Here is a 21168-nt window from a genome sequence, read left to right on the forward strand (position 1 = left end):
ATTCAGTTGGTCTTTTTATATTTTATTTCATTTACTGCAAACTTAGGCTATTAAATTCCTTTGTTTTTTGTTGTTTTTTTTACACTTTACTTGTTATATTGGTCTGTTTTTTAATCAATATACTGTTTTTACAGATGCTCTCTGTTTGTACTATCCCTTTGCTGCTGTAATGTTGCAAATTTCCACGCTGTGGAAAGAATAAAGGATTATCTTATATTATCTTTATATCTGTAATTCTGAGAAATAAAAGAAATATCTTTTATTTCTACAATTTCACAGATATAGCCTATTGTCTGTCATATTTCTATAGATTAAACTACCCAACAGAACATAAAGAGAATAAAATTAGCTGCAACTCAGTCATCACTTTTAATAATCCCAAAAAATATATCCCTGACATGCGCCATTGTACAATTCATTCTTTAAAAAAAAATCACTTCTGCGAAAAACAGAGTTTATTTTATATGTGTGACATCTAAAATATCTCCTGTAGAATATGGACATTGGAAATGAGCAAAAACAAGTAGCATCCAAACATTTAAATATGGACAAAAATTACAGAAAATGTAAACGGGAAAAAAAGAGCAGAAAATCTGGAGCAACGAGGGTCTGCTGCTAGAAGAGGAACATCAAAGAAAAAGTTAGGTCTTGGTTTTGGCTTTGCTTTTTTTTTTAAGGGAGAATTTATAACAAAAATAAATGTTATTTGTGACATCTTCACATTGAAAGTGGTGGCACATCTTGGTTATAAATATTTACAAGAAAGCAACAGTTGCAACTGATACAACAAATATATATATAGCCTATTCATCATGAGCAGTAATATACATGTGTAAGGAAGTGCTTGCGTCTGTCCTTGTACTGCAGCAACAACGTACACCCAGCTGAGACACCTGTGGAGTTGTATTTTAAATCAAAAGCAGTGATAAAAAGTAACTTTTACTGATATGGACATATTTTAGAAGTGCAGTGTGTTGGGAACTGTATACAACTAGATCCAACCCAACAAACTAAACCAGCAAAATACTGTACCAAAAAATGCCTCACTTATAATAATGTAATTATGTAATACATAATGAAACTTAAATTTTCACTTTTTTAAATTTTTTTTTTACTTTTTCCCTTTTACTTGCGCATTTTAAGTAGGCTATTGTGGTTATGATAAGCTATTTATAGTTTTACTTAAGGGTTTAAAGGAAATGGATTAAAGATATTTTTTTACATTTTGGTTTTCATATACAATTACTCAAAACACAATTATTCTTATTTTCAGGTGATAATACACTAACAAAAACATACCTGTTATAGTATATTCCATTTCTGCCAATATATTTCCCTAAATCCTCTATTTTAAACCTTTCATTAAGATATGCAGTCAATAGTTAATAACAGTGAGCGGTAATTTGTATCCTGTGGGACAGCTTTAAAATGCGTACACCTCATCTTTCTCTGTCTCTTTCTCTTTCCTTCAGTCTCTCCCTCTCTTACTCCCTTTTCTTTCAATGTTTCCCCCTCTCTCCCTCCTTGTCTCTCTCCCCCCTATCCTCAGGTTTACTTCACCCTCCCCTGCTGTCTCTCTCCTCACCCTCACTGTGTGTGCTGTCAATAATTGATGATCCTCCCTGACTCAAAGGGTAACAGGTCCGGGAGAAAATGTCTCACCCACTTCTTTATTTATTTACAAGTCTATCTTTAAGTTCAGTCGGTCTGATAAACCACCACAAGTGTTTATTCCAGCAGGAGAATCGATGGCATGGAGCAGCCCGACCGTGTCTGAGTCATGGTTTGAGGCCGCTGCTTACACCTGCGAGCATGAGCGGGTTAATGCTGAATGTCTGGCTGACAGCAGGACAGAGGGAGGAAAGGGAAGCTTAAATGAGTGAGAGGCAGGGGGCAGAGAGGAGGAGGAGTGACAGAATGATAGAGTGAATTAATTCAACCTTAGCCAGCCCTGATTGACTCAGCAGCAAACTGGCATGTACAAACATCCACAGTGACACCAAAGCCATGGAGAGAGAACAGAGGAATGACATGTCTTTCTCCAGGAAGAGAAGTTTCACTTTTGGGGCATATGGCAGGTGAGTATAGACAGTTTGTCTCAAATTAAGACTGACATTTTTTAGTCAATTAAGAAGCTGTGTTCTGCATAAATTGCTTTTTTTTTTTGGTGTCTGTGTAAGATTAGCTGTTCTCGTTTGCGAGTTGTTCTTACTTCCTTGTTTACAGTGTGGACAGATTCACATGTGGGGATGAGACGAGGTGAGGTTTTTACTTTCCATCTTATTGCAGCTGTTTCAACCTTTGTTGTATTTATTAAGAACTGTATGAGAATTTAACCTGTTGCTGCAGACCTGAATCTGCAGAAGACAACATACTGGACATCTTGGACTCTCCTGCTGGTGACAGAAAGCCTTTCCTCCCTGCCAGCAGCAACCAGAGGGTGATATTATTATCATGTTCAGCATACACTTTCCCCTTCTTATTTTAATTAAATATATTTAATGTGTTTCCATACGCTGCATTTCTGAGAAGTTTCCACTCGCAAGTAAGCCATCTGTCATGTTCCTCTTCCTCCCCTTCTCCTTCCCTTTCTCTGTGTCTGCATTTGTGTCTGACGTCCGCTGCCTGTTGTTCATATCAGGACACTGAGCTGTTTGAAATCATTGAAAAGCTGCAGGTGAGTTACAGCACCATTGATCTTGTGTTGTGTTCAGCGGCGTCTGAGCGAGAGAAGTTTCTTATTATCTTATCAATACTCCCCTCGTCCATCAGGGCAGCAGGATCGATGAGCAGCGCTGTGAATTCCCTCCTCCTCTGAAGGTTAGTCTTCAATCTGAGAATAAGAAAAAAATATATATATATGGGTTTGATCCCGTGTGTGTGTGTGTGTGTGTGTGTGTGTGTGTGTGTGTGTGTGTGTGTGTGTGTGTGTGTGTGTTGACATTGACCTGTCTATGAACGCCATAACATTTGTTTCCCCAAACAACAGAAACGACAGGCCCTCATCATCATCAGGTGCTCCTTTGTGTCTATTTTAGTCTCAGCTTTTAACTATAGGTGGAGACCTGCCGCTCATCCTCCCTCCGAGTCAGGGGGGGTACTGGGTAGACCCCCCACTGGAGAGGCTCGTAGATGTGAGTCCCACCTCCTCCCAATGTGGCCTCGATGACACAGAGGGCTACGACATCATGGAGAGAGATGGAGAAGCCAAAATCTACCACGAGTTCTTCAGCTCACGAGTAAGCAGACTTGATCTGAAGAGTTGAGGGATTTGTTATCTCCGTGCACTTATGTTTCTCATCTGTTTTTCCCCTTTAGTACCATCACTCGTTCACAGCAGTGGATCCGTCTTTGGGGCCTCTGGTTCTGTCTGTGTGTTTGGAGGAAGAGGAGAGCAAGCTGCGGGTGATACTAAGGTTGAAATCTTTTAGCCATATTTGCCAATTATGAGACAGTTTTTGTAATCCGAGATGCAATACAACCTGAAGCACATCCCAGAGCATCATGTTGCTCCTTAAGTCCCCCTCCACTCAAATGTGTGCTGCTTATTGTGCATTTGTGTGGATGTTTGAGCTTCACTGTGCAGAAAGATGTTTACGGCAGAGTCTTTAAATGTTTCTGTATGTTGTATTTGATAATTGTAAAGAATAACACAGAGATTGTGTTTCTTGTCTCACAGAATGAAGGAGTGCTCTCTGCATGGAGTTTTCTCTGTCTCTCTTTTTCCCAACATCCCATCTGCTGTTGAATTAGCAAAGGTATCAAACTACTTAATCCAGTGAAAGAAATTTAAATCTAACTCTTTAGTAAAAGTTGCAGCACCACACTAAATATACTGTTACAACCAGGTATATCTAAGCTAAAACTACTTTAAAGGAATACTTCACCCACAAAATGTCCTTTTGTATGTCAGTTAGACACCCTGTGTAACCTTGAATTTGTGAAGGAAACTGTTTTTCTGGCATGCCTCCACAGAATCCAAAAATGGTGAATGCTCCATATGAATTGAAATCATAGGGGTCCGCTTTTAACACATGCAAATCTATATTAAAATATCTGTTTACATACTCTCAAGCAACTAATGCAGTATAATGCAGAACTTATCTATCAATTCATACGCTCAGTACTTCCCAAATGCATAAATCTTTTACTAAAACTTTACTAATACTTCCGCCTTTGAGTAGCGCGCCCTGAGAGTACCCAGGCAAGCTACTCAGCCCTGCATGAGACTGTTTGTACTTGTGTGTTTAAATCGAAACACTTGAATGATAACGCATGGGTTTGGAAAGTACTACGCAAACTATGGATAACTTTGATTGTGCTGCATGAATTGTGTGAGAGTTAGATCATTTTGCTGTTGTTAATCATGGACCGCTATGACTTAAATTCACGTAGACTGTCTCTTTTTGATTCTCCGTTCATTGTGGAAGCATGCAAGATAAAAAAAATCTTCTTTATGAATTCAAAGTAACAAAAGGTAAGAAATTGATAAACTAACGGTCATTTTGCATATCGCAATTGAGCGGACTGATTACAGGCCATGAATCTTTCTAAGTACAGGGAGAGTGTGTATTTTTGGAGTGATAGGCCTTTGGATTAATGTTTTTTTTGGGTAACAGGCTGTTGGACAAATGGGCTTTTGGTCCTATAGGGCAATTTTGGAAATATTGGGGTTTCAACAGTGGTAACACTGGAATGGCACCCTGGGCACTTGAGCAAAGCACCAATTCTACAATTGCTCACCTTGTCCATGGATGGACCCCTCGTCCTGACATCACGCCATTAATGCATGTGTATACATTTGTGCATGTATATTTCTCACCTGTGTGTTTAAAAATAGCAACAGCATGAAAACATTGAATTTCCTCTTGAGAATCAAGCATGTCTTCCTTGTATTTTTAAATCATTTATACGCTGTTTGAAAGTTTCTTTCTTAGTAATTCACCATATTTTACAAACTGATCATATGTTCAGTAAAAAGTAGTGGAAAAGGAAGGTTAAAGTAGCATTCAACAGAAATACTGTGGTAAAGTACCTAAAAATTGTACTTCAGTACACTGTTTGATAAATGTACTAAGTTACTAAATCTATAAAATGACTCCTATTTTCTCTAGATGCTGTGTGACAGAGTGACTGTCTCAAAGTTTGAAGTGGTCAGCTACCTCAAGGTAATGCTCTCAAATGATCAATAAATACATAAAAAATGGACCACTTACTTTAAATCCTCTCAAAAAATATCTTTGTCTCACTCAACTTTTAGGCCCCAGAGCTCATAACTACATTTGATGAACACAGAGTGTCTCCGAATTTCAAGTTTGGCATTTTGTACCAGAGGGACGGGCAGGTAAGAAATTGTGCAGAAAATGTCAAACATTCATAAAAATCACTGAAATATGGCACCATTTCATAACTGCTGCCTCTCAGATGACACCCATGTCTCTATAGTTCACAGAAGAAGACATCCTCAGTAACAATGAGGAAAGTGAAGAGTTCAAAGAGCTGCTTTCTGTTTTGGGAGAGACGATTCAACTGCACGGCTTCAGCGGGTAAAATGCACTATGTTGATATTGTTGAGCCTAATAAATGACAATTTGTGAACACCACATGATTTATGTCTCCTCACTCTTTTTTCTCAGGTTCAGAGGAGGACTGGATGTGTGTCATGGTCAGACAGGAAGTGAGGCTGTCTTCACTTCCTTTCACGGGAGAGAAATCATGTTCCATGTCGCAACTAAGCTGCCATTCACAGAGGGCGACCCACAGCAGGTCATTTACTGTGTGCTTCCCTCATGATTCAGACTTTGACGGTATTTATGACATTATTTAGAAAAACAAGTTTCTCAAATAGACAGTGACACACTTTCTTCTCCCTGCAGTTACAAAGAAAAAGACACATCGGTAATGACATTGTAGCCTTGGTCTACCAGGACGGCCAAACCCCGTTTCTTTCTGACGTCATCAAGTCTCACTTCCTGCACTGTTTTCTGGTGGTCCGGAGGATTCAGGATCCGGAGCAAACATGTGAAACTGCGTACCAGGTGAATAAGAACCCCGGTTGAATCTATTGTTCCTATATACACTGAACTAAAAGTAAGAGTTTAGAGTGGCCTTTTATTGTGACCGAAACACACGTGTAGTAATCATACTGTTAAATCAGCGTCTGGATATCCACATCTGTCAGAGGGATGGATTTTCTTGGAAAAAGGAAAATACTCAGTTATATGGATTTTAACAAACTTGAAACTAAAACTTGAGATTATTAAAAAGGGCAAAAACAAGTGTTCATTATTTTATTTTTTACTCTGTGCTCACGTCTTATCTCATGTTGATCGCAATGTGTCTGATGATGATGATGATGATTATTATTATTGATAATAATAATAATAATAATAATAACAACAATAATAATGATGATGATAATTATTTTACAGGCAGACAGACGGATAGATAGTGGTGACTGGCATCTTTTAGAGTCTGGCACTGGTGTTGCTATTTAAGAATTTTTTGTTTTGTTTTGTTTTTTAAAAACTATTTGCTGATATTTGTTATCAATTAACCTTATTAAACTTTTCTGAAAATTATATCTCAAAGTTGTAAATTTGATGAAGACATGTTTTCATTCGGACAGTTTACAGGAGAAAGATAAACTTATCACTGCTCTCTGGTGAACAAATTCTGCATTTCTAAATGACCTTTTCATTTCTGTGCTACATTTTTTTTTGTTACTTTAATGGGAAGAAAGACAAACTGTGCTGAGCCAGTATAGTTTCAGAATAATGCCTTTTTTCTCTTCTTTGCAGGTGTCTGTCACGGCCAGAGAGGACGTTCCTCCCTTTGGTCCGGTCCTCCCAGTTCCTCCTATCTTCACAGATGTAAGAAACAACACAAAGGTCAACAAGGTCTTTTCTTTTTTTTTTCAAATACTTCTGTTACAGCTGACTGAAGCAGCAAACAGGAAGGAAAAGGCATTCACCTAAATATTTTCCAAATACAAACATTTTTTTTTTGTTTTAGTTTTCCATTATTTTTGGAGCTGTTTCACTAACACCCACATGTGATTTTAAATTCTTCCAGCTGTGAGCAGCTCCTTTTATGCATTACATTGTGAAAGAATAGTGTGTTAATAGAATATTTAGTATGAATGCTGTCTGCTTTGATTATACTTTATTTGGTCACTTTTATGTGTGAAAACAAAAATATCAATGTGTAGTAGTATGGAGTTGGGACACGGTCCAGACTTTGTCTTATGATCTTATCTGCCAAATTTCTTCAAATTTGCTTTTACTTGAACTCAAGGCCAAACTGATTAGATTTTGGTGATCAAAGGTCAAGGTCACTGTTACCGCATTTCTATCTCGTTCTGTTTAACACAGTATCTGAGGAACCCTTCGAGGGAGTTTTTTTTTCTTGAATTTGGCACAAATGTTCACTTGGACTCAACGATGAACTGATCAGATTTTGGTGGTTTCTTTGACTTTGCGTCCATCTTATTCTTGTGGATGCAATATCTCAAGAAGACCTTGTGGGAATTTCCTAAAATTTGGCACCAACTTCCACCTGGAATCAAGAATGAACTGATTAGAATTTGGTGGTTGAAGGTCACAGGTCAAGGTCACTGTAACCTTGTCTGTCACATTTTCATGAATGAGGTTGATCAAGAACACATTAAGGGAATTTCTTTGGTACAAACATTTATTTGGACTAAACAATGAACTGATTAGATTGTGGTGGTTAAAGGTCACTGTGACCTTGTGCTCGTATGAATGAGATGGGTACAAGGTCACAGTGACCTTGACCTGTGACCTTCAACCACCAAATTCTAATTGGTATCGCAAAAACACCCTGAGGGAGTTTCTATAAAAATGTTTTTCTACCCAGGCTCTTTGTCTCATTACCGAACTTTACTTTGATCATCCTCACAGTTACCTTTGTTATAGTTTCACCTGTCCTGCCTGAGTCCACACTTTATTAACCTACAGTACAAATTAATTAATGAAATGCTTCACAACTCTTTTCTATCTTTTAGCGTTCCCTGCTGAGAGAATTCCTTCTGACCAAACTCATCAACGCAGAGATTTCCTGCTATAAGGCTCAACGCTTCAGCAGACTAGAGGTATAAGGGCATAATAATAATAATAATAATAATAATAATAATAATAATAATAATAATAAATAAATAATAATAATAATAATAATAATAATTTCTCTCTGCTCTGTGTGCCCTCTCTTATGAAGCTCCGCACTCGTTCGTCGCTCCTGGAAAGTCTTCAGGCTGAACTCTCTACTCGTTCCCAGTGCATGATGGGGGATCCATCACTGTCTGCGTCTGAGGGTGCACGAGTGGCGACGGAGGGGAGCGGAGGGTTCATTGAAAACTTTAAGGTACATTTTAAGGCCTCAAGTTTTAAAAACTCTATCAAGCTTGACTTTATTATTTCTATAATTTTCCCTCTAAATCTATTAGAGAGCCATAAGAGTGCGGAGTCACTCCTTTGAGACGCTCGGGGTTCCCAGGAAGACCGGTGGCAGCGCGTTACAGAAACCTAAGGTAAAACTGCACAATGTGACTGAATGTGTCTGACAAATAAAAACTTATTGAAATGTCTGAGCTAATATTCTTTTCTAACTTTCTTTACAGACAGAAAAAGATGGAGAGAGGTAAGATTGGTCAAAACCGGTAAAAATATGGTCTTTTTAATGATTTGAGTTAAAAAATTATTGATAATTAATTCTCTGCTTTTCAGTGACAAATCTCCAGGATCTCTGCCTGCTGACAGTTTGGTGCCGGCTGAACTCAAAGATCAAGCAAGTCCTCAAGAAGAGACATAAAATGAAATATTAACCCTGTAGATTTTGAATGTTAATATACTTACAGACATTGCTAGCCTATACGGTTGCTACTTTATTATCCTGCTTATATGTAAATAGAGTGTAAAAGTAAATAGTATTTCTGAGAATAATAATTATTTTACTGTCATAGGGATACTCTACATTAATGAAAATATTTGCATTGTATTTCAGTGAAATGTTAAACATATACATATAATGACTGCCAGGAATGGCTAAACTGTTTTGAGTTTTCTCGTGTGTTTTTATTGTCAATAAAACAGTTTCCCTTAGATGAGGGATGTAAAGAGAGGAAGTGGTGAGATAGGACAGAGGTGGGGAACCGCAGAGGAAATTGAATTACGTTTAAAACAATATACAGAAAATGAAGAATTATGATTGTTTTGATGATTAAGATGGGTTTAATGGTACCAGTAAAAGATGATTACAGGAAGACAGTTAATGATGGAAACTTAAGAGAAAGATATGTTATACCAAAGGCAAAAACAAGCAGAACAGAGGATGAAAAGTATACAACCAGTTATGAGGGAAATGTTAGGGTCTTTTAAATATATAAACATAACATTAAAATTACACGCAAGTAAAAGTAAAAACGTATTTTTGGTAAAATGTATGATTTGATATAACTGGAAAGATTTTTTACCAATGCTGTAATATGCAAACTGCATTCAAGTTTTTTTTGTAAAATTTCTGTAAATTAACTTGCAGCTATAGCTGTAACATTAATATATTGAAATATTTTAAAAACAAAGTAGTAGTAGCAGTAGTAGTAGTAGCAGTGATAATCATAATAATAATAATAATAATAGTAATAATAATAATAATAATAATAATAATAATAATAATAATAATAATAATATTATTATTATTATTATTATTATTATTATTAACATTACTGCCACCTACTGGACTGGAGTGTGGCGCGGTATATGAATGGTAAAAGAGCTACAAAAAACTGAAAAAAATTCAAATAATGACCCCCACCTGTTATGTTTTTTTACTGTTTTCTGTTTCAGTCCGTATAATTTGTTAAACCCAAGTCTGTCTAACTTTTTGTGCAATTGAACAGAGTACAAAAATGAGACAAAAAGTTAGACAGACTTGGGTTTAACAAATTATACGGACTGAAACAGAAAACAGTAAAAAAACATAACAGGTGGGGGTCATTATTTGAATTTTTTTCAGTTTTTTGTAGCTCTTTTACCATTCATATACCGCGCCACACTCCAGTCCAGTAGGTGGCAGTAATGTATCTTTTCGCCGTCTTGCCAACCGCCAATATATTCCTCGAAGAAGAAGAAGACGAAGATTAAAGAGTAGAAGAAGAAAAAAAAAGGTAAACAAGTTGTGGTTTCTCCACGCGAGGGCAGTAATGTGATGTTTTTTTTGGTTTCTTCAAATACATATATCTGACTTTGCTGTCGTTTGCAGCTCCAGCTAACGGCAGCTAACGTAAAGCGCTATATAATTCATCAAATCCTCACTGTTGTTGTAGCTACGCCCGTTAAAAGGTGATTTGTGTGGATGAGAAACATCTTTGATACTTGACTAAACATTACACCGAGCAGCTCTGCGTCAGGTCAGCTGAACTTTGACACAGTGAGCTCTGCACTGAATGGAGTGAAGGAGACGCTTTCTGTGTGAGGTTGACTTTAGGTAACGTTACATTTCATTTTAGCAAAGAGTTACTGCGAGCTAAAGAAAAAAATGACATCCAAGAAGGTGATCGAGTTGTTCTACGACGTGGTTTCTCCGTACTCTTGGCTCGGCTTCGAGGTCTGTTTCTTTGTCATGAAAGCTTCAATATCACGGACTCGGACTTGGTAAAAATTAGGATTTAGTACATAAATCCATTGCCTTTTCCAGGTGATTTGCCGCTACAGACATGTGTGGAATATAGAGCTCAAACTGCGCCCTGCATTTCTGGGAGGCATCATGCAAGGATCAGGTAAATAAACAGTGGTGGGGTCGTCAAGTGCATTTTCCCCAGTACAGTTTTGAGGTACTTTTACTTGATTTGAGTATTTCCATTTTTTTGCAGCGTCATACTTCTACCCAGCTCCATTTCAGAGGCCACTGTAGTAATATTTACTCAACCGTTTGTTAACTTTAGCTCAGATTAATAACACAAAATCTAAACTATAAATAGTAGTAGTAGATTAATTAACCCTTTGAAACCAGAAGAAATTGGTCCGATTCTTTTTAAGAGCTTAAGATATAACTTTGCAAGAAATGACTCGACATACTGTCAAGAAATTAGTTTTAAGTTATCTGAAAATTGGTTAAATAAATAAATAAAATAAAAACAAAAAGAAGTTCTATAAAGTGCTTTTTTTGTCATTTTCACTAGATAATTATAATAATTATAAATAAATTTTTCTGGATTTATTTTTCACATTTTTTGTTAATTTTATAATAATTTTTCCTCTTTTCTTTTTCATACAAACCAATCTGCTTGGGTTTGAACCTTTGAGTTCAAATACTTGAGAAAGACAAAACAACACAAAAAAACTGCTGCTGATCCAGGTTTCAGAGGGTTAATCTACACATTAATGCATCAATAATTATACTCCCATAATATAATGCACATTGTTCTGATATTGGCCATTATGCATAATAAAAACATTTACTTTTAGTAGGTTAAATATGTGTTAATGCTTAATCTTTTACACATAAGTTTTTAAAATAGATGAAAAGATTTCTGCACACTTACATCTATGCAGTGTTTCACTTTATTCTGAGCTGTCGATCTCTCTGACCTTCATGAGAGTATATGTGAGTCAACAATGAGCAGGCAGCTAAAAGTAACCAATCTAATCATGCAGCACACCTGTGCTAACCCTGCTGGTAGAAGCTCCACCTCTTGGGAATTGTAGTTTTTATACTGAATGGAGTACTGTGAGGCCTACATATGGAAACTAGTATATTTAGATACAAACAAGGGGTTCAACACAGCAGATACGGAAAAAACATGTACAATCAGGAAGCACCTTTTAATTAGTACCAAAGATATTTTCATCACAAAGTAGGCTGTGGAGAGGTATCACGCCATCATGAACCCCATGCTCTATGAGTAATTATGAGTACTTCCTCAATTACAGCATAACTCTCATATCGAAATCCTCATCAACATCCACAGGCTGAAGTGCATCTAAAGGGTTAATCTGAACACCGCTGCCAATTTGCCATATATTTCTTTCCATATCCCCGCCTTTTGACAATTCACTGTGTTCAAATGAAAATCACAGTGAAAAGGTGTCAGAATTCATTGAAATGACAGGCAACAAGAAAGTTTACATCTTTGCGTCTGATTGAGCTCTTATGCTCACTAATCCGTTTTTTCAGTGCGCATGTAGTTTTACTCAAATACATCTCATCACATGGGCATTTTAATAAAACATATTCTCTGTGCCGTGTGTGATAAAACCCTCAACAGGAAAGCCTGATTTACTTAAGAACAGCAGGACTTTTACTCAAATCAGTGTAGACACAGCTATCACTGTTATTTCATGCAATTTCTATCTTTCATTACAGGCAACAAGCCCCCTGGTCTGGTTCCAAACAAATTCATGTACATGACAAAGGACCTGAACCGCTTGTCAGATTATTTTGGTGTTCCCTTGCAAGTGCCATCTGACCCGTTTGAGGCCATGTTCCAAAAAGGTACATACAAGCACGATGTGATGGATCAGCTGGTAATTCTGCCGCGCACAAGACAGTGGCAGTAACATTTCTTTATTGAGCAGAGATAATAATGCAGAGAGTTTCAGGTCTTCTGCTGTTTTCTTCTTTAAGGCTCCTTGTCTGCAATGCGATTTGTGGCAGCAGTACAGGAGAGGGAGCAGGGTGGAGACAAGCAGGTGGAGCAGGTGTCCCGCGAGCTGTGGAGACGGATCTGGAGTGAGGACAAAGACATCACTGAGCCTGCATCTTTAACTGAGGTATCAACATATCCAGCCTGGTGTTTGAGAAGATTAAGAAGCGCTGTCTCGTTTATTAACCTTTTTTTTTTTTTTTTTTTTTGCAGGCAGCGATGAAAGCAGGACTGTCTGACAGCGACATTAAAGAGGCGCTGAAGCTGTCCACCTCAAAGGAGATCAAAGACAAACTGAAAAGTGCCACACAGGATGCTCTTGATTATGGGGTCAGTCCTCCTTCAGTTGAAGATTCAGATGAGACGTTACGATGTAATGACCGAAATCTCCCCTGTTGTGTCTTCTCAGTCATTTGGCTTCCCCATGGTGGTGTGTCACGTCAATGGAAAGCCAGAGATGTTTTTTGGATCTGACAGATTTGAGCTCATGGCCCACTGCATTGGTGAGAAAACTTGTACTGTGCATCATTCTCGAAGCACAGCACAAACTGTGTTGTAAATTTTCTATTTTGTTTCTGTGGTTTGTGAAAAGTTTAGCATCTCATTAGCAGCTAGAGCTAATGAACAAATCTCATGTTGTTCTCTGTTACAGGGGAGAAGTGGCTCGGACCTCAGCCTGGCAAATCAGCCGCCAAGCTGTGAGAGACAAAGCTGCCTTCACACACTGCTAGTGTTCAAACAGATTCTCATTTTAGCGAAGACTTTGATTTTGTTTAATTTTTCAAATTTCATATTTTGTGTCTTTGGAAACCAAGCAGTGTATCTGAAAAAGACCTTAACACATAGAAGTGTAAATTATGTAACATATCATTCCTGTTATGTGTCAATTAAAAACAGCATTAACAACTTGCAGATGGTAAAGCTGATCCTCTTTTCTATTGAAATTCAAAGGTTAAAAAAGGATACAACTGTGTTTGTTGCTTTATGTAACATGTAATGTTATATTTTTAGCAATACTAGTCTCGTGCTCTACCACACTTTGGTCCAGACTCACAGAGCCTGTTTATACCGGGTATTAACATGCGTCTTGGTGGAGCCGCTCACAAAGGGACAGCTCTAAAAACAATGTAAATGACCACCGAGATGCATTGTGATCCCATCCGTCAAGTCACCCGTGTAGGTGCTCTGGGACGTATTTGATGACGTCTTTGTAGTGTAAGTGTTAATGCGTCCTGGAATGTCGCCCAACAAGCACATAACAGGAAAATACGTCATCAGTGCAAGGCAAAGTAGTTGTTTTGATAGCACACCAATGCTCCATAACTTGCCCATTTTAGGACAAGTTAAATAAAGTTTTGAGTGACCATCCATCCCTTTGCCCAATTGACGGGGCAACTAAACTGCAGTTCACAGAGGTCGGCCCACAGCTGGTCGGTCACGGTGCATTAGCCTTGAAACTTTACTCAAGAATGTGCATTAAAAGGACATGGGTTTTAAATCTCAAAGAAAACCGTACAAAAATTAGAACTTGAGTCGAGTTAAACAAATGTGCATCCTAATAAGTACAAAATCATGCAAAAGATAAACAAAAGAGAAAAGAAACTGCTTACCAGCACTGTCAACACATGTGATGATCATGCAAAAGTGAATGAAAGGGTGTGCAGGGTTTAAATAGGGAGTGAGCAGGTGAACTCAGTCAGGTTAATGGGGAGTAAACCAAGAGTGAAAGCAACCAATCAGTGCTGAGGAAAGGAAGTGAGATTATAAAAAGTAATATTTTATACATATAGTATTTTTTCACTAGAATTTTTAGCCAGCACCTTCACTCCTTTGGCTAAGTTAAAAAAAATCACATTTTACAGTGCGGCGTACCCTTTGCAGAAGTGTATAAAAACGCGTGACAGCTGAGAAAGAGCGAAAAATATCAAATGTATGCTATATTTAATAATATACAAATGTTTGTATGAAGAGTAATGGCATATATAGTTCTCTTTTTGTTTAAAAAGGCCTTTTACTTTTCATGCAAACATTTGTAGCGCTTCACACAGTAAAATTTAAAGGCCTATGGCTATGTAGTGTATATACACTATATATTGGTATGGAAAGGCCTATTAGTGATGTGCCCACATGCATGATTGCTTACTATCACAGACACATGTGTCCCAACCCCTGACACTCACTTCTCATTGGACACCAGCTCTTGCTCTGCACAGACATCTACAATCATTGCCTCTGCTGGCCGCCTACATTCATCACACTTGATGAGGCTACAAAATGCTCATCCCCATCCTGGTCGTTATAACAGCAAGGACCCCTAACTTACACTGCACTAACAAGGGTGTTAACTTGGCTTGCGAGAGAGATGAGTGGACACACAGACAAGCAGACAGAGACAGAGCTCTACATGTGATTAAAACAGAGCAGTAGGCAGAATTGCTTGCTGACTGGCGTAGTGACGTGCGCATCTGGTGTGAACAACCAGGTGACTCCTGATGGGTGGCTGCATGATATTAATATATCAGGGCGCTTCCGCAAACTGCAGGGATCACTGGAGGCACTTAATAAACTCAAGCTTATTAATAAGCCATGATATGAACACAGCACAGTGAGGTACACAGGCTGGTTTTAAATAAATGAACATTTAAAGTTCTTCTGATTTGGTTAAATGGAGATTTCATCACATAGGCCTGTTTACTGTTTCACCCATCTGCTGTGTGTGCATTTAATGAAACAAAAGTGTGGCATCTGTTCACTCCTGTAATAAAATGCCATGCTGTGAGCTGAAGTAAAAGTAAACATGCTTATCTGACTGACAGAGATCATAAATGCAAAGGTAAGCTAGAATAAAATAATGGACAGGCGGTGCACCTGTGCTCTGCAGGTCTGTGGTCTGTGTATCATCCCTTCATCTAATTATTTAGTTCCAGCTGGCAAACTAAAACTAACAAAGAAACAAAGAAAAAAGAGGAAAAATCTGATATTTAAGGACACAAAAACAAAACAACGAGGCCAATTTACGTTGTTCTTTATCTTTATTTCATTTTTTTTTACTCCCCATGGTGTTACTCTGCTGCGGCTTCACGTTTCGCGCATGCGCCATCAGAAGAGAGATGCTCAGAGTTGAGGACGTGACGATGGAGAAGATGTCACAGATGTTTCAGGTAGTATAACAGCCGACTGCAAAATCTGGATGAACGCATGTGTGTGAAATCCGACCTAGAGCTAAGAGTTAGGACCAACTTAAAGGTATGAACAGTGCACCAGTCAGACTGAAAGCTTGTCTGCGTTACGTCTGGGTGACGCACAGTGTGGAGCAGGTTTAAGTTTGAAAGTGAAACAAGTAAATCCGGTAAAGAAAGCAGCGCACAACCAAAGAAGTGCAAAGAGGATAGCATCTTAAATACATAAAAACAAACAGAAACTGAGTGTGCAGATGACCCGTACACAGACTCGGCATCACATTTATTTGGAATCGCTTTAAGAGGCAGCTCCAAGGAAAGGATGACTCACTTTGTTTATTTGCCATTCCTCTACTCGCATCGGGCAGTTCTTTTTAAAAAAAAATTTTTTCTATTTCAAAGTCAATAAGGTATGTCTTAAGCAATTATGATTAGAGATTACAGATTAACATTACAGAGATATTACTCATCGGGCGGGACGTGAGGAGAGGAGCAGTTCACCTTTTGCTTGTAAGTAGAGGAGACGCTTTCTGTCTGAAGTCGACTTTATTTAATGTCACGTCATTGCAGCATACTGCGAATTAAAGAAAGAGCCTGCAGACCTGAAGATGACATCCAAGAAAGTGATCGAGTTATTCTATGATGTGGTTTCTCCGTACTCTTGGCTCGGTTTTGAGGTTTGTTTTGAATGCCAGCTTCAGTTAACACAGACACTAACTTGGATTAAAAAAAGTAAGATTTTTATCATGAATCCTTTGTGTGATTTACAGGTTATGTGCCGCTACAGAAACGTGTGGAATATAGAGCTCAAACTGCGCCCTGCACTTTTGGGAGCTATCATGCAAGGAGCAGGTGATTAAATAATCCGTCACTACTAATATTTACTTAAGCAGGCCTGTATTTAAACTGCATTTAAGTATAATTTTAAGGCAGACCTACTTGTTCTTGCGTCTTTCCATTTTCTGCTAGTTTATGGTACTCTACTACGTCAGAGTTAAATCATAAAGCATTTTATTTATCTATAACTTTGGTTATTTTGCGAATTCAGATTAATAATGCAAAATAAAATCAACAAATACAGTATAAGCTATAAGACATTAAGCCAAGATAAATTAGGGTATTTAAAAGTTAGTAATATAAAAGTAGGGCTGGGAAATATATAAATATTATATTGATATTGTGATATAGATAATATGTCACCTTTAATATTGCATATTGTGGTATAAATAGATAGATCAGATAATAACTTAATTATTCCCAAAGGGAAATTCAGGTGTCCAGCAGCAAATATAAAAAGGATATAAAAGAATATATATATATATATATATATATATATATATATATATATATATATATATATATATATATATATATATATATATATATATATATATATATATATATATAGCAAGACATAAATTAATGATAACAAATATATGACTGTTTAAAACCTGAATTAACAGATTAAAGTGTATGATCAGGCCTCATAGCCCTCCTCAAGTTATGTTTTTTCTTGGTTTTAAAGGTTGCATTACAGTAACATGATGAAACTGTCTGAAAGCTGTCATAGCTGTACTGTTATTTGCCTTTACCCACTTAGTCATTACATTTATATTATTAATGACTATTTATCAAACATCTTGTAAAGCCTATGTATTTTTGTGAAACCAGTAGTCAACTGTACAATATTGAAGTAATTGGTAAAAAAAAAAAAAAAAAAAACTATTTGATACTCCTTAGTAATATTTTGAATTCAGGACTTTGACTCATATCTGTGTGGACACTGTCACTACTGTTATATTTCATACAATAATTATATTTTTATGACAGGTAACAAGTCCCCTGATCTGGTTCCAAACAAATTCAAATACATGATAAAGGATCTACAGCGCTTGTCGGAGTACTTTGGCGTTCCCATGCAAGAGCCATCTGACCCCTTTGAGGTCATTTTCATAAAAGGTATGTTACATACAGGCAGGATCATAGCTAAATTAAGTTTGTCGGTCTGCCTTACACGAGACATTGACAATACCCTTTCTTCACGGAGGGTGAAGAAAGAGTTAATGCAGAGAGTTTCAGGTCTTCTGCTGTTTTCTTTTTTAGGCTCCTTGTCTGCAATGCGATTTGTGACAGCAGTACAGGAGAGGGAGCAGGGTGGAGACAAGCAGGTGGAGCAGGTGTCCCGGAGCTCTGCAGAAGGATCTGGACTGAGGACAAAGACATCACTGAACCTGCATCCTTAACTGAGGTATAAACATATCCGGCCTGGTTGTGGTTGAAAGTTCTTTTAAAATAAATGATCATTTTATTATTTTCCATAATATCACTTTTTTTGAAGGCAGCAATGAAGGCAGGACTGTCTGAAAGGGACATTAAAGAGGCGCTGAAGCTGTCCACCTCAAAGGAGATCAAAGACAAACTGAAGAGTACCACACAGGATGCTCTTGATTATGGGGTCAGTCCTCCTACAGTTGAAGATTCAGATGAGACATGACATTACGATGTAATGACCGAAATCTCCCCTGTTGTGTCTTCTCAGTCATTTGGCTTCCCCATGTTGGTGTGTCACGTCAACGGAAAGCCAGAGATGTTTTTTGGATCGGACAGATTTGAGCTCATGGCCCACTGCATTGGTGAGAAAACTTGTACTGTGCATCATTCTCGAACACACATAATGTGAAAGTTACAACACAAAGAATAAAAATACATTTGGTATCAACAGTTTTTATTATAGGGTAGAGAGAAACTGCTGTCAACAGCACAAACCGCTTTTCTATTTTTGTTTCTGTGGTTTGTGCAAAGTTCAGCATCTCATTAGCAACTCAAGCGGAAACTATCTGAGGTTCCTAACCAGTCTAATTTTGTTCTGTTGCAGGGGAGAAGTGGCACGGGCCTCAGCCTGATAAATCTGCTGCCAAGATGTGAGAGACAAAGCAGCCTTTTCACCCTGTTGATGCCAATAGCTGGAGCCTGGAGGTGGATGATGCTGGGGTGGAGGTTTGGCTGACAGACCAGGCAGCAATACTGATGCGGAGCAGCAGCAGCATTGACGAGGCAGGTGGAGAGCAGGGAAGTTTTTGCAGCTTTAATAGTAATAATGGAGAGTGAGGGATGACGTGTGCATGAATCAATGAAGCTTGAGTCATATGCCTGAAGTAGCTTGCAGGGAACGCTAAACATAATAACTATATGTGTTGTTGTGTTATATTGTAACTATATTGTGTGTCTGTTGAGTGGTGCAGGAATGAATTAGCTCTCACATGTTGTTCTATGACATTTAGTTTACCACACTCGTAAACTTTTAGGCCTTGGGTCTTAAAAAAGGCGGTCGCTAAAAGGTGGCTAAACGGAACAACAGGACGTCACAACAACAAACACAGCTTTACAGCCTTGTTGTGGTGGTGGAATTAAGTCATGGTACTGTAGTGCACTTTGTTTAAAGCCTAATGATAGCTTTTTAACTCTGGTGATTGCTTTTACATTCCCAAAATTCTGGAAGTGTTCATTTGTGAGGATTATTTTGCTGAACCTGCAAGTATCATAAAAATATGTTTGCTACAGATTATTATTATTATTATTATTATTATTATTGTTATTATTTATTATTATTATTATTATTATTATTATTATTATTATTATTATTATTATTATTATTATTACTGTTGTTGTTCATTTTTTTTATATTCCTTTATTTTTATTTTATTTTTTGCAATAATCCAAAATCCAATGAAAAAACTACAGTCTTTTTGAGGAGGGAACCGTGGACGATGAACGTCATCCCTGCAACACTCTATTAAAAAGAACATGAAAAACTTACACATGATAAAGCTGTTTATCTTTTATATCAAATCACTAAAGTACGCAAAGTATGCGACTGTGTATTTGTAGCAGTATGTAACACATCATTTTATATTTTTGCCCGTGTGTGGCTGTAAAGGTGGTGGGATGGTTGGCCCACCTATAAGCACTTTTACATCTTTTTTACATCCCAGCATTTCTTGGTTTTCTCAGGCAGCATCAATTTCAAAAGTATTTGTGTCTTTCTACTACAGATACATCTTAGTTTTATTAAAAAGGCATCTTTCCAGCAGTGTAATACCTGTTGTTATCAGCATCTTAAAGTTGCCATTGTGAGCATGTTTGTGAGCTCTCTTATAATTCAGGTCCTGAGTTTTAAACCCATTGAGGGTGGAGGCCTTCCTGTTTCCTCCCACAGTCCAAATACATGTTTGTGTGTATGAGGTTGTCTGTTGGTGTTTGCTTTGTGGTAGACTGACGAGATGTTCAGGGTGTAACCCTCGTCTTTCCCAGTGAGTGCAGAGATTCACTCCACCTCCAGCAGCACCAAACAGGATGTGGCTACAAATAATGAATGGATGGATAAACTTTTGATATGAAATGTTACTTTATACTATGTTTAGAGGATCCACTGACAAGTATATTAATTCAGGTATTTATTGCATTTAAAACCCTATAGCGTTTCCTGACGGTAGCAGTTTGTATTCAAAATACAGGACATGTGAGGGGTCTGCGGTGGTTTTCCTAGCCTTTCTTACCTATATCCTTTTCCACAAAGCTGATTTAATACAATATACTATCTATCTCTAGCACAGCATGTGTCACAGCGTCATTGCCATCTTTCCAACCCTATTTGACAGCTCCAGTCACTAGTTTATTTTCAGATTAAGGTTTTGCAGAAAAAAAACGTGGTAATACCATAAAATACATTGCATTTATGTAATCAACAAAATGGATATCCAATAAAGGAAAATGCTTCTAATTTGTGTAGTGTAACTTTATTTCCTCCCTCCTCTCCCATTAATAATTTAATGACCTCTCAGATTTATCTTATTAAAATAATTAAACTAACTTCACTTTGACCAGCTACAATAGCGAAGTGTAACTTTTGTATAGCTGCATCAATATTAACAACCTTAAAATGTACTATTTGATTAATTATAACTTTCATGGGCCATTTTTCTGCAGAATGCGTTGGCCCATTTGAACCTTTTATAGTTTATTTTGCTGATATTACTCATGTGCTTTTACTTCAGCAGAATTTTTAAATGCAGGACTTTTACCTTTAAATGAGTACTGGTACATTTTTGTGTTGGTTCTTCTGCTATAGTAAAGTACTTAAGCTTTTCCACCCCTATAAAACTGCATTATCTTTATAGACAGCACAGTATTTATTTATTTTTCAAAATATTATTAATCACCATTGAATGCCTGTACCTGAAAGAAGTACAGTTTTTTATTATTGACTAAATACTCCAGAGCGAGCCAAGCCTGCCATACAAGTTCCAGTTCAATGAAAGCCAAACACAC

General features: G+C 37.5%; 1 protein-coding gene and 1 pseudogene across 2 annotated transcripts; both read left to right on the forward strand.

Annotated features, from left to right (window-relative positions):
• Positions 1 to 1934: 1934 nt before the first annotated feature.
• On the forward strand, positions 1935 to 9072 carry rap1gapl (RAP1 GTPase activating protein-like). 2 transcript variants are annotated; one of them, XM_042489341.1, is made up of 19 exons: positions 1935 to 2078; positions 2227 to 2259; positions 2350 to 2440; positions 2642 to 2677; positions 2773 to 2820; positions 3039 to 3239; positions 3319 to 3416; positions 3680 to 3758; positions 5115 to 5168; positions 5261 to 5344; positions 5446 to 5546; positions 5637 to 5766; positions 5877 to 6038; positions 6801 to 6899; positions 8027 to 8113; positions 8236 to 8382; positions 8465 to 8548; positions 8639 to 8658; positions 8745 to 9072. In XM_042489341.1, the coding sequence occupies exons 1-19, from the start codon at positions 2008 to 2010 to the stop codon at positions 8827 to 8829; spliced, it is 1710 nt and encodes a 569-aa protein (XP_042345275.1). In that variant the 5' UTR covers positions 1935 to 2007; the 3' UTR covers positions 8830 to 9072. The 2 variants fall into 2 exon arrangements, with proteins under 2 accessions (XP_042345275.1, XP_042345276.1); XM_042489342.1 differs by having other exon boundaries at positions 6801 to 6872.
• Positions 9073 to 10232: 1160 nt separating this feature from the next.
• On the forward strand, positions 10233 to 18812 carry LOC121945425 (annotated as a pseudogene).
• The last annotated feature ends 2356 nt before the right edge of the window (positions 18813 to 21168 follow it).

Source organism: Plectropomus leopardus, chromosome 7 (assembly GCF_008729295.1).
Source record: "Plectropomus leopardus isolate mb chromosome 7, YSFRI_Pleo_2.0, whole genome shotgun sequence".
Classification (NCBI taxonomy): Eukaryota; Metazoa; Chordata; class Actinopteri; order Perciformes; family Serranidae; genus Plectropomus; species Plectropomus leopardus.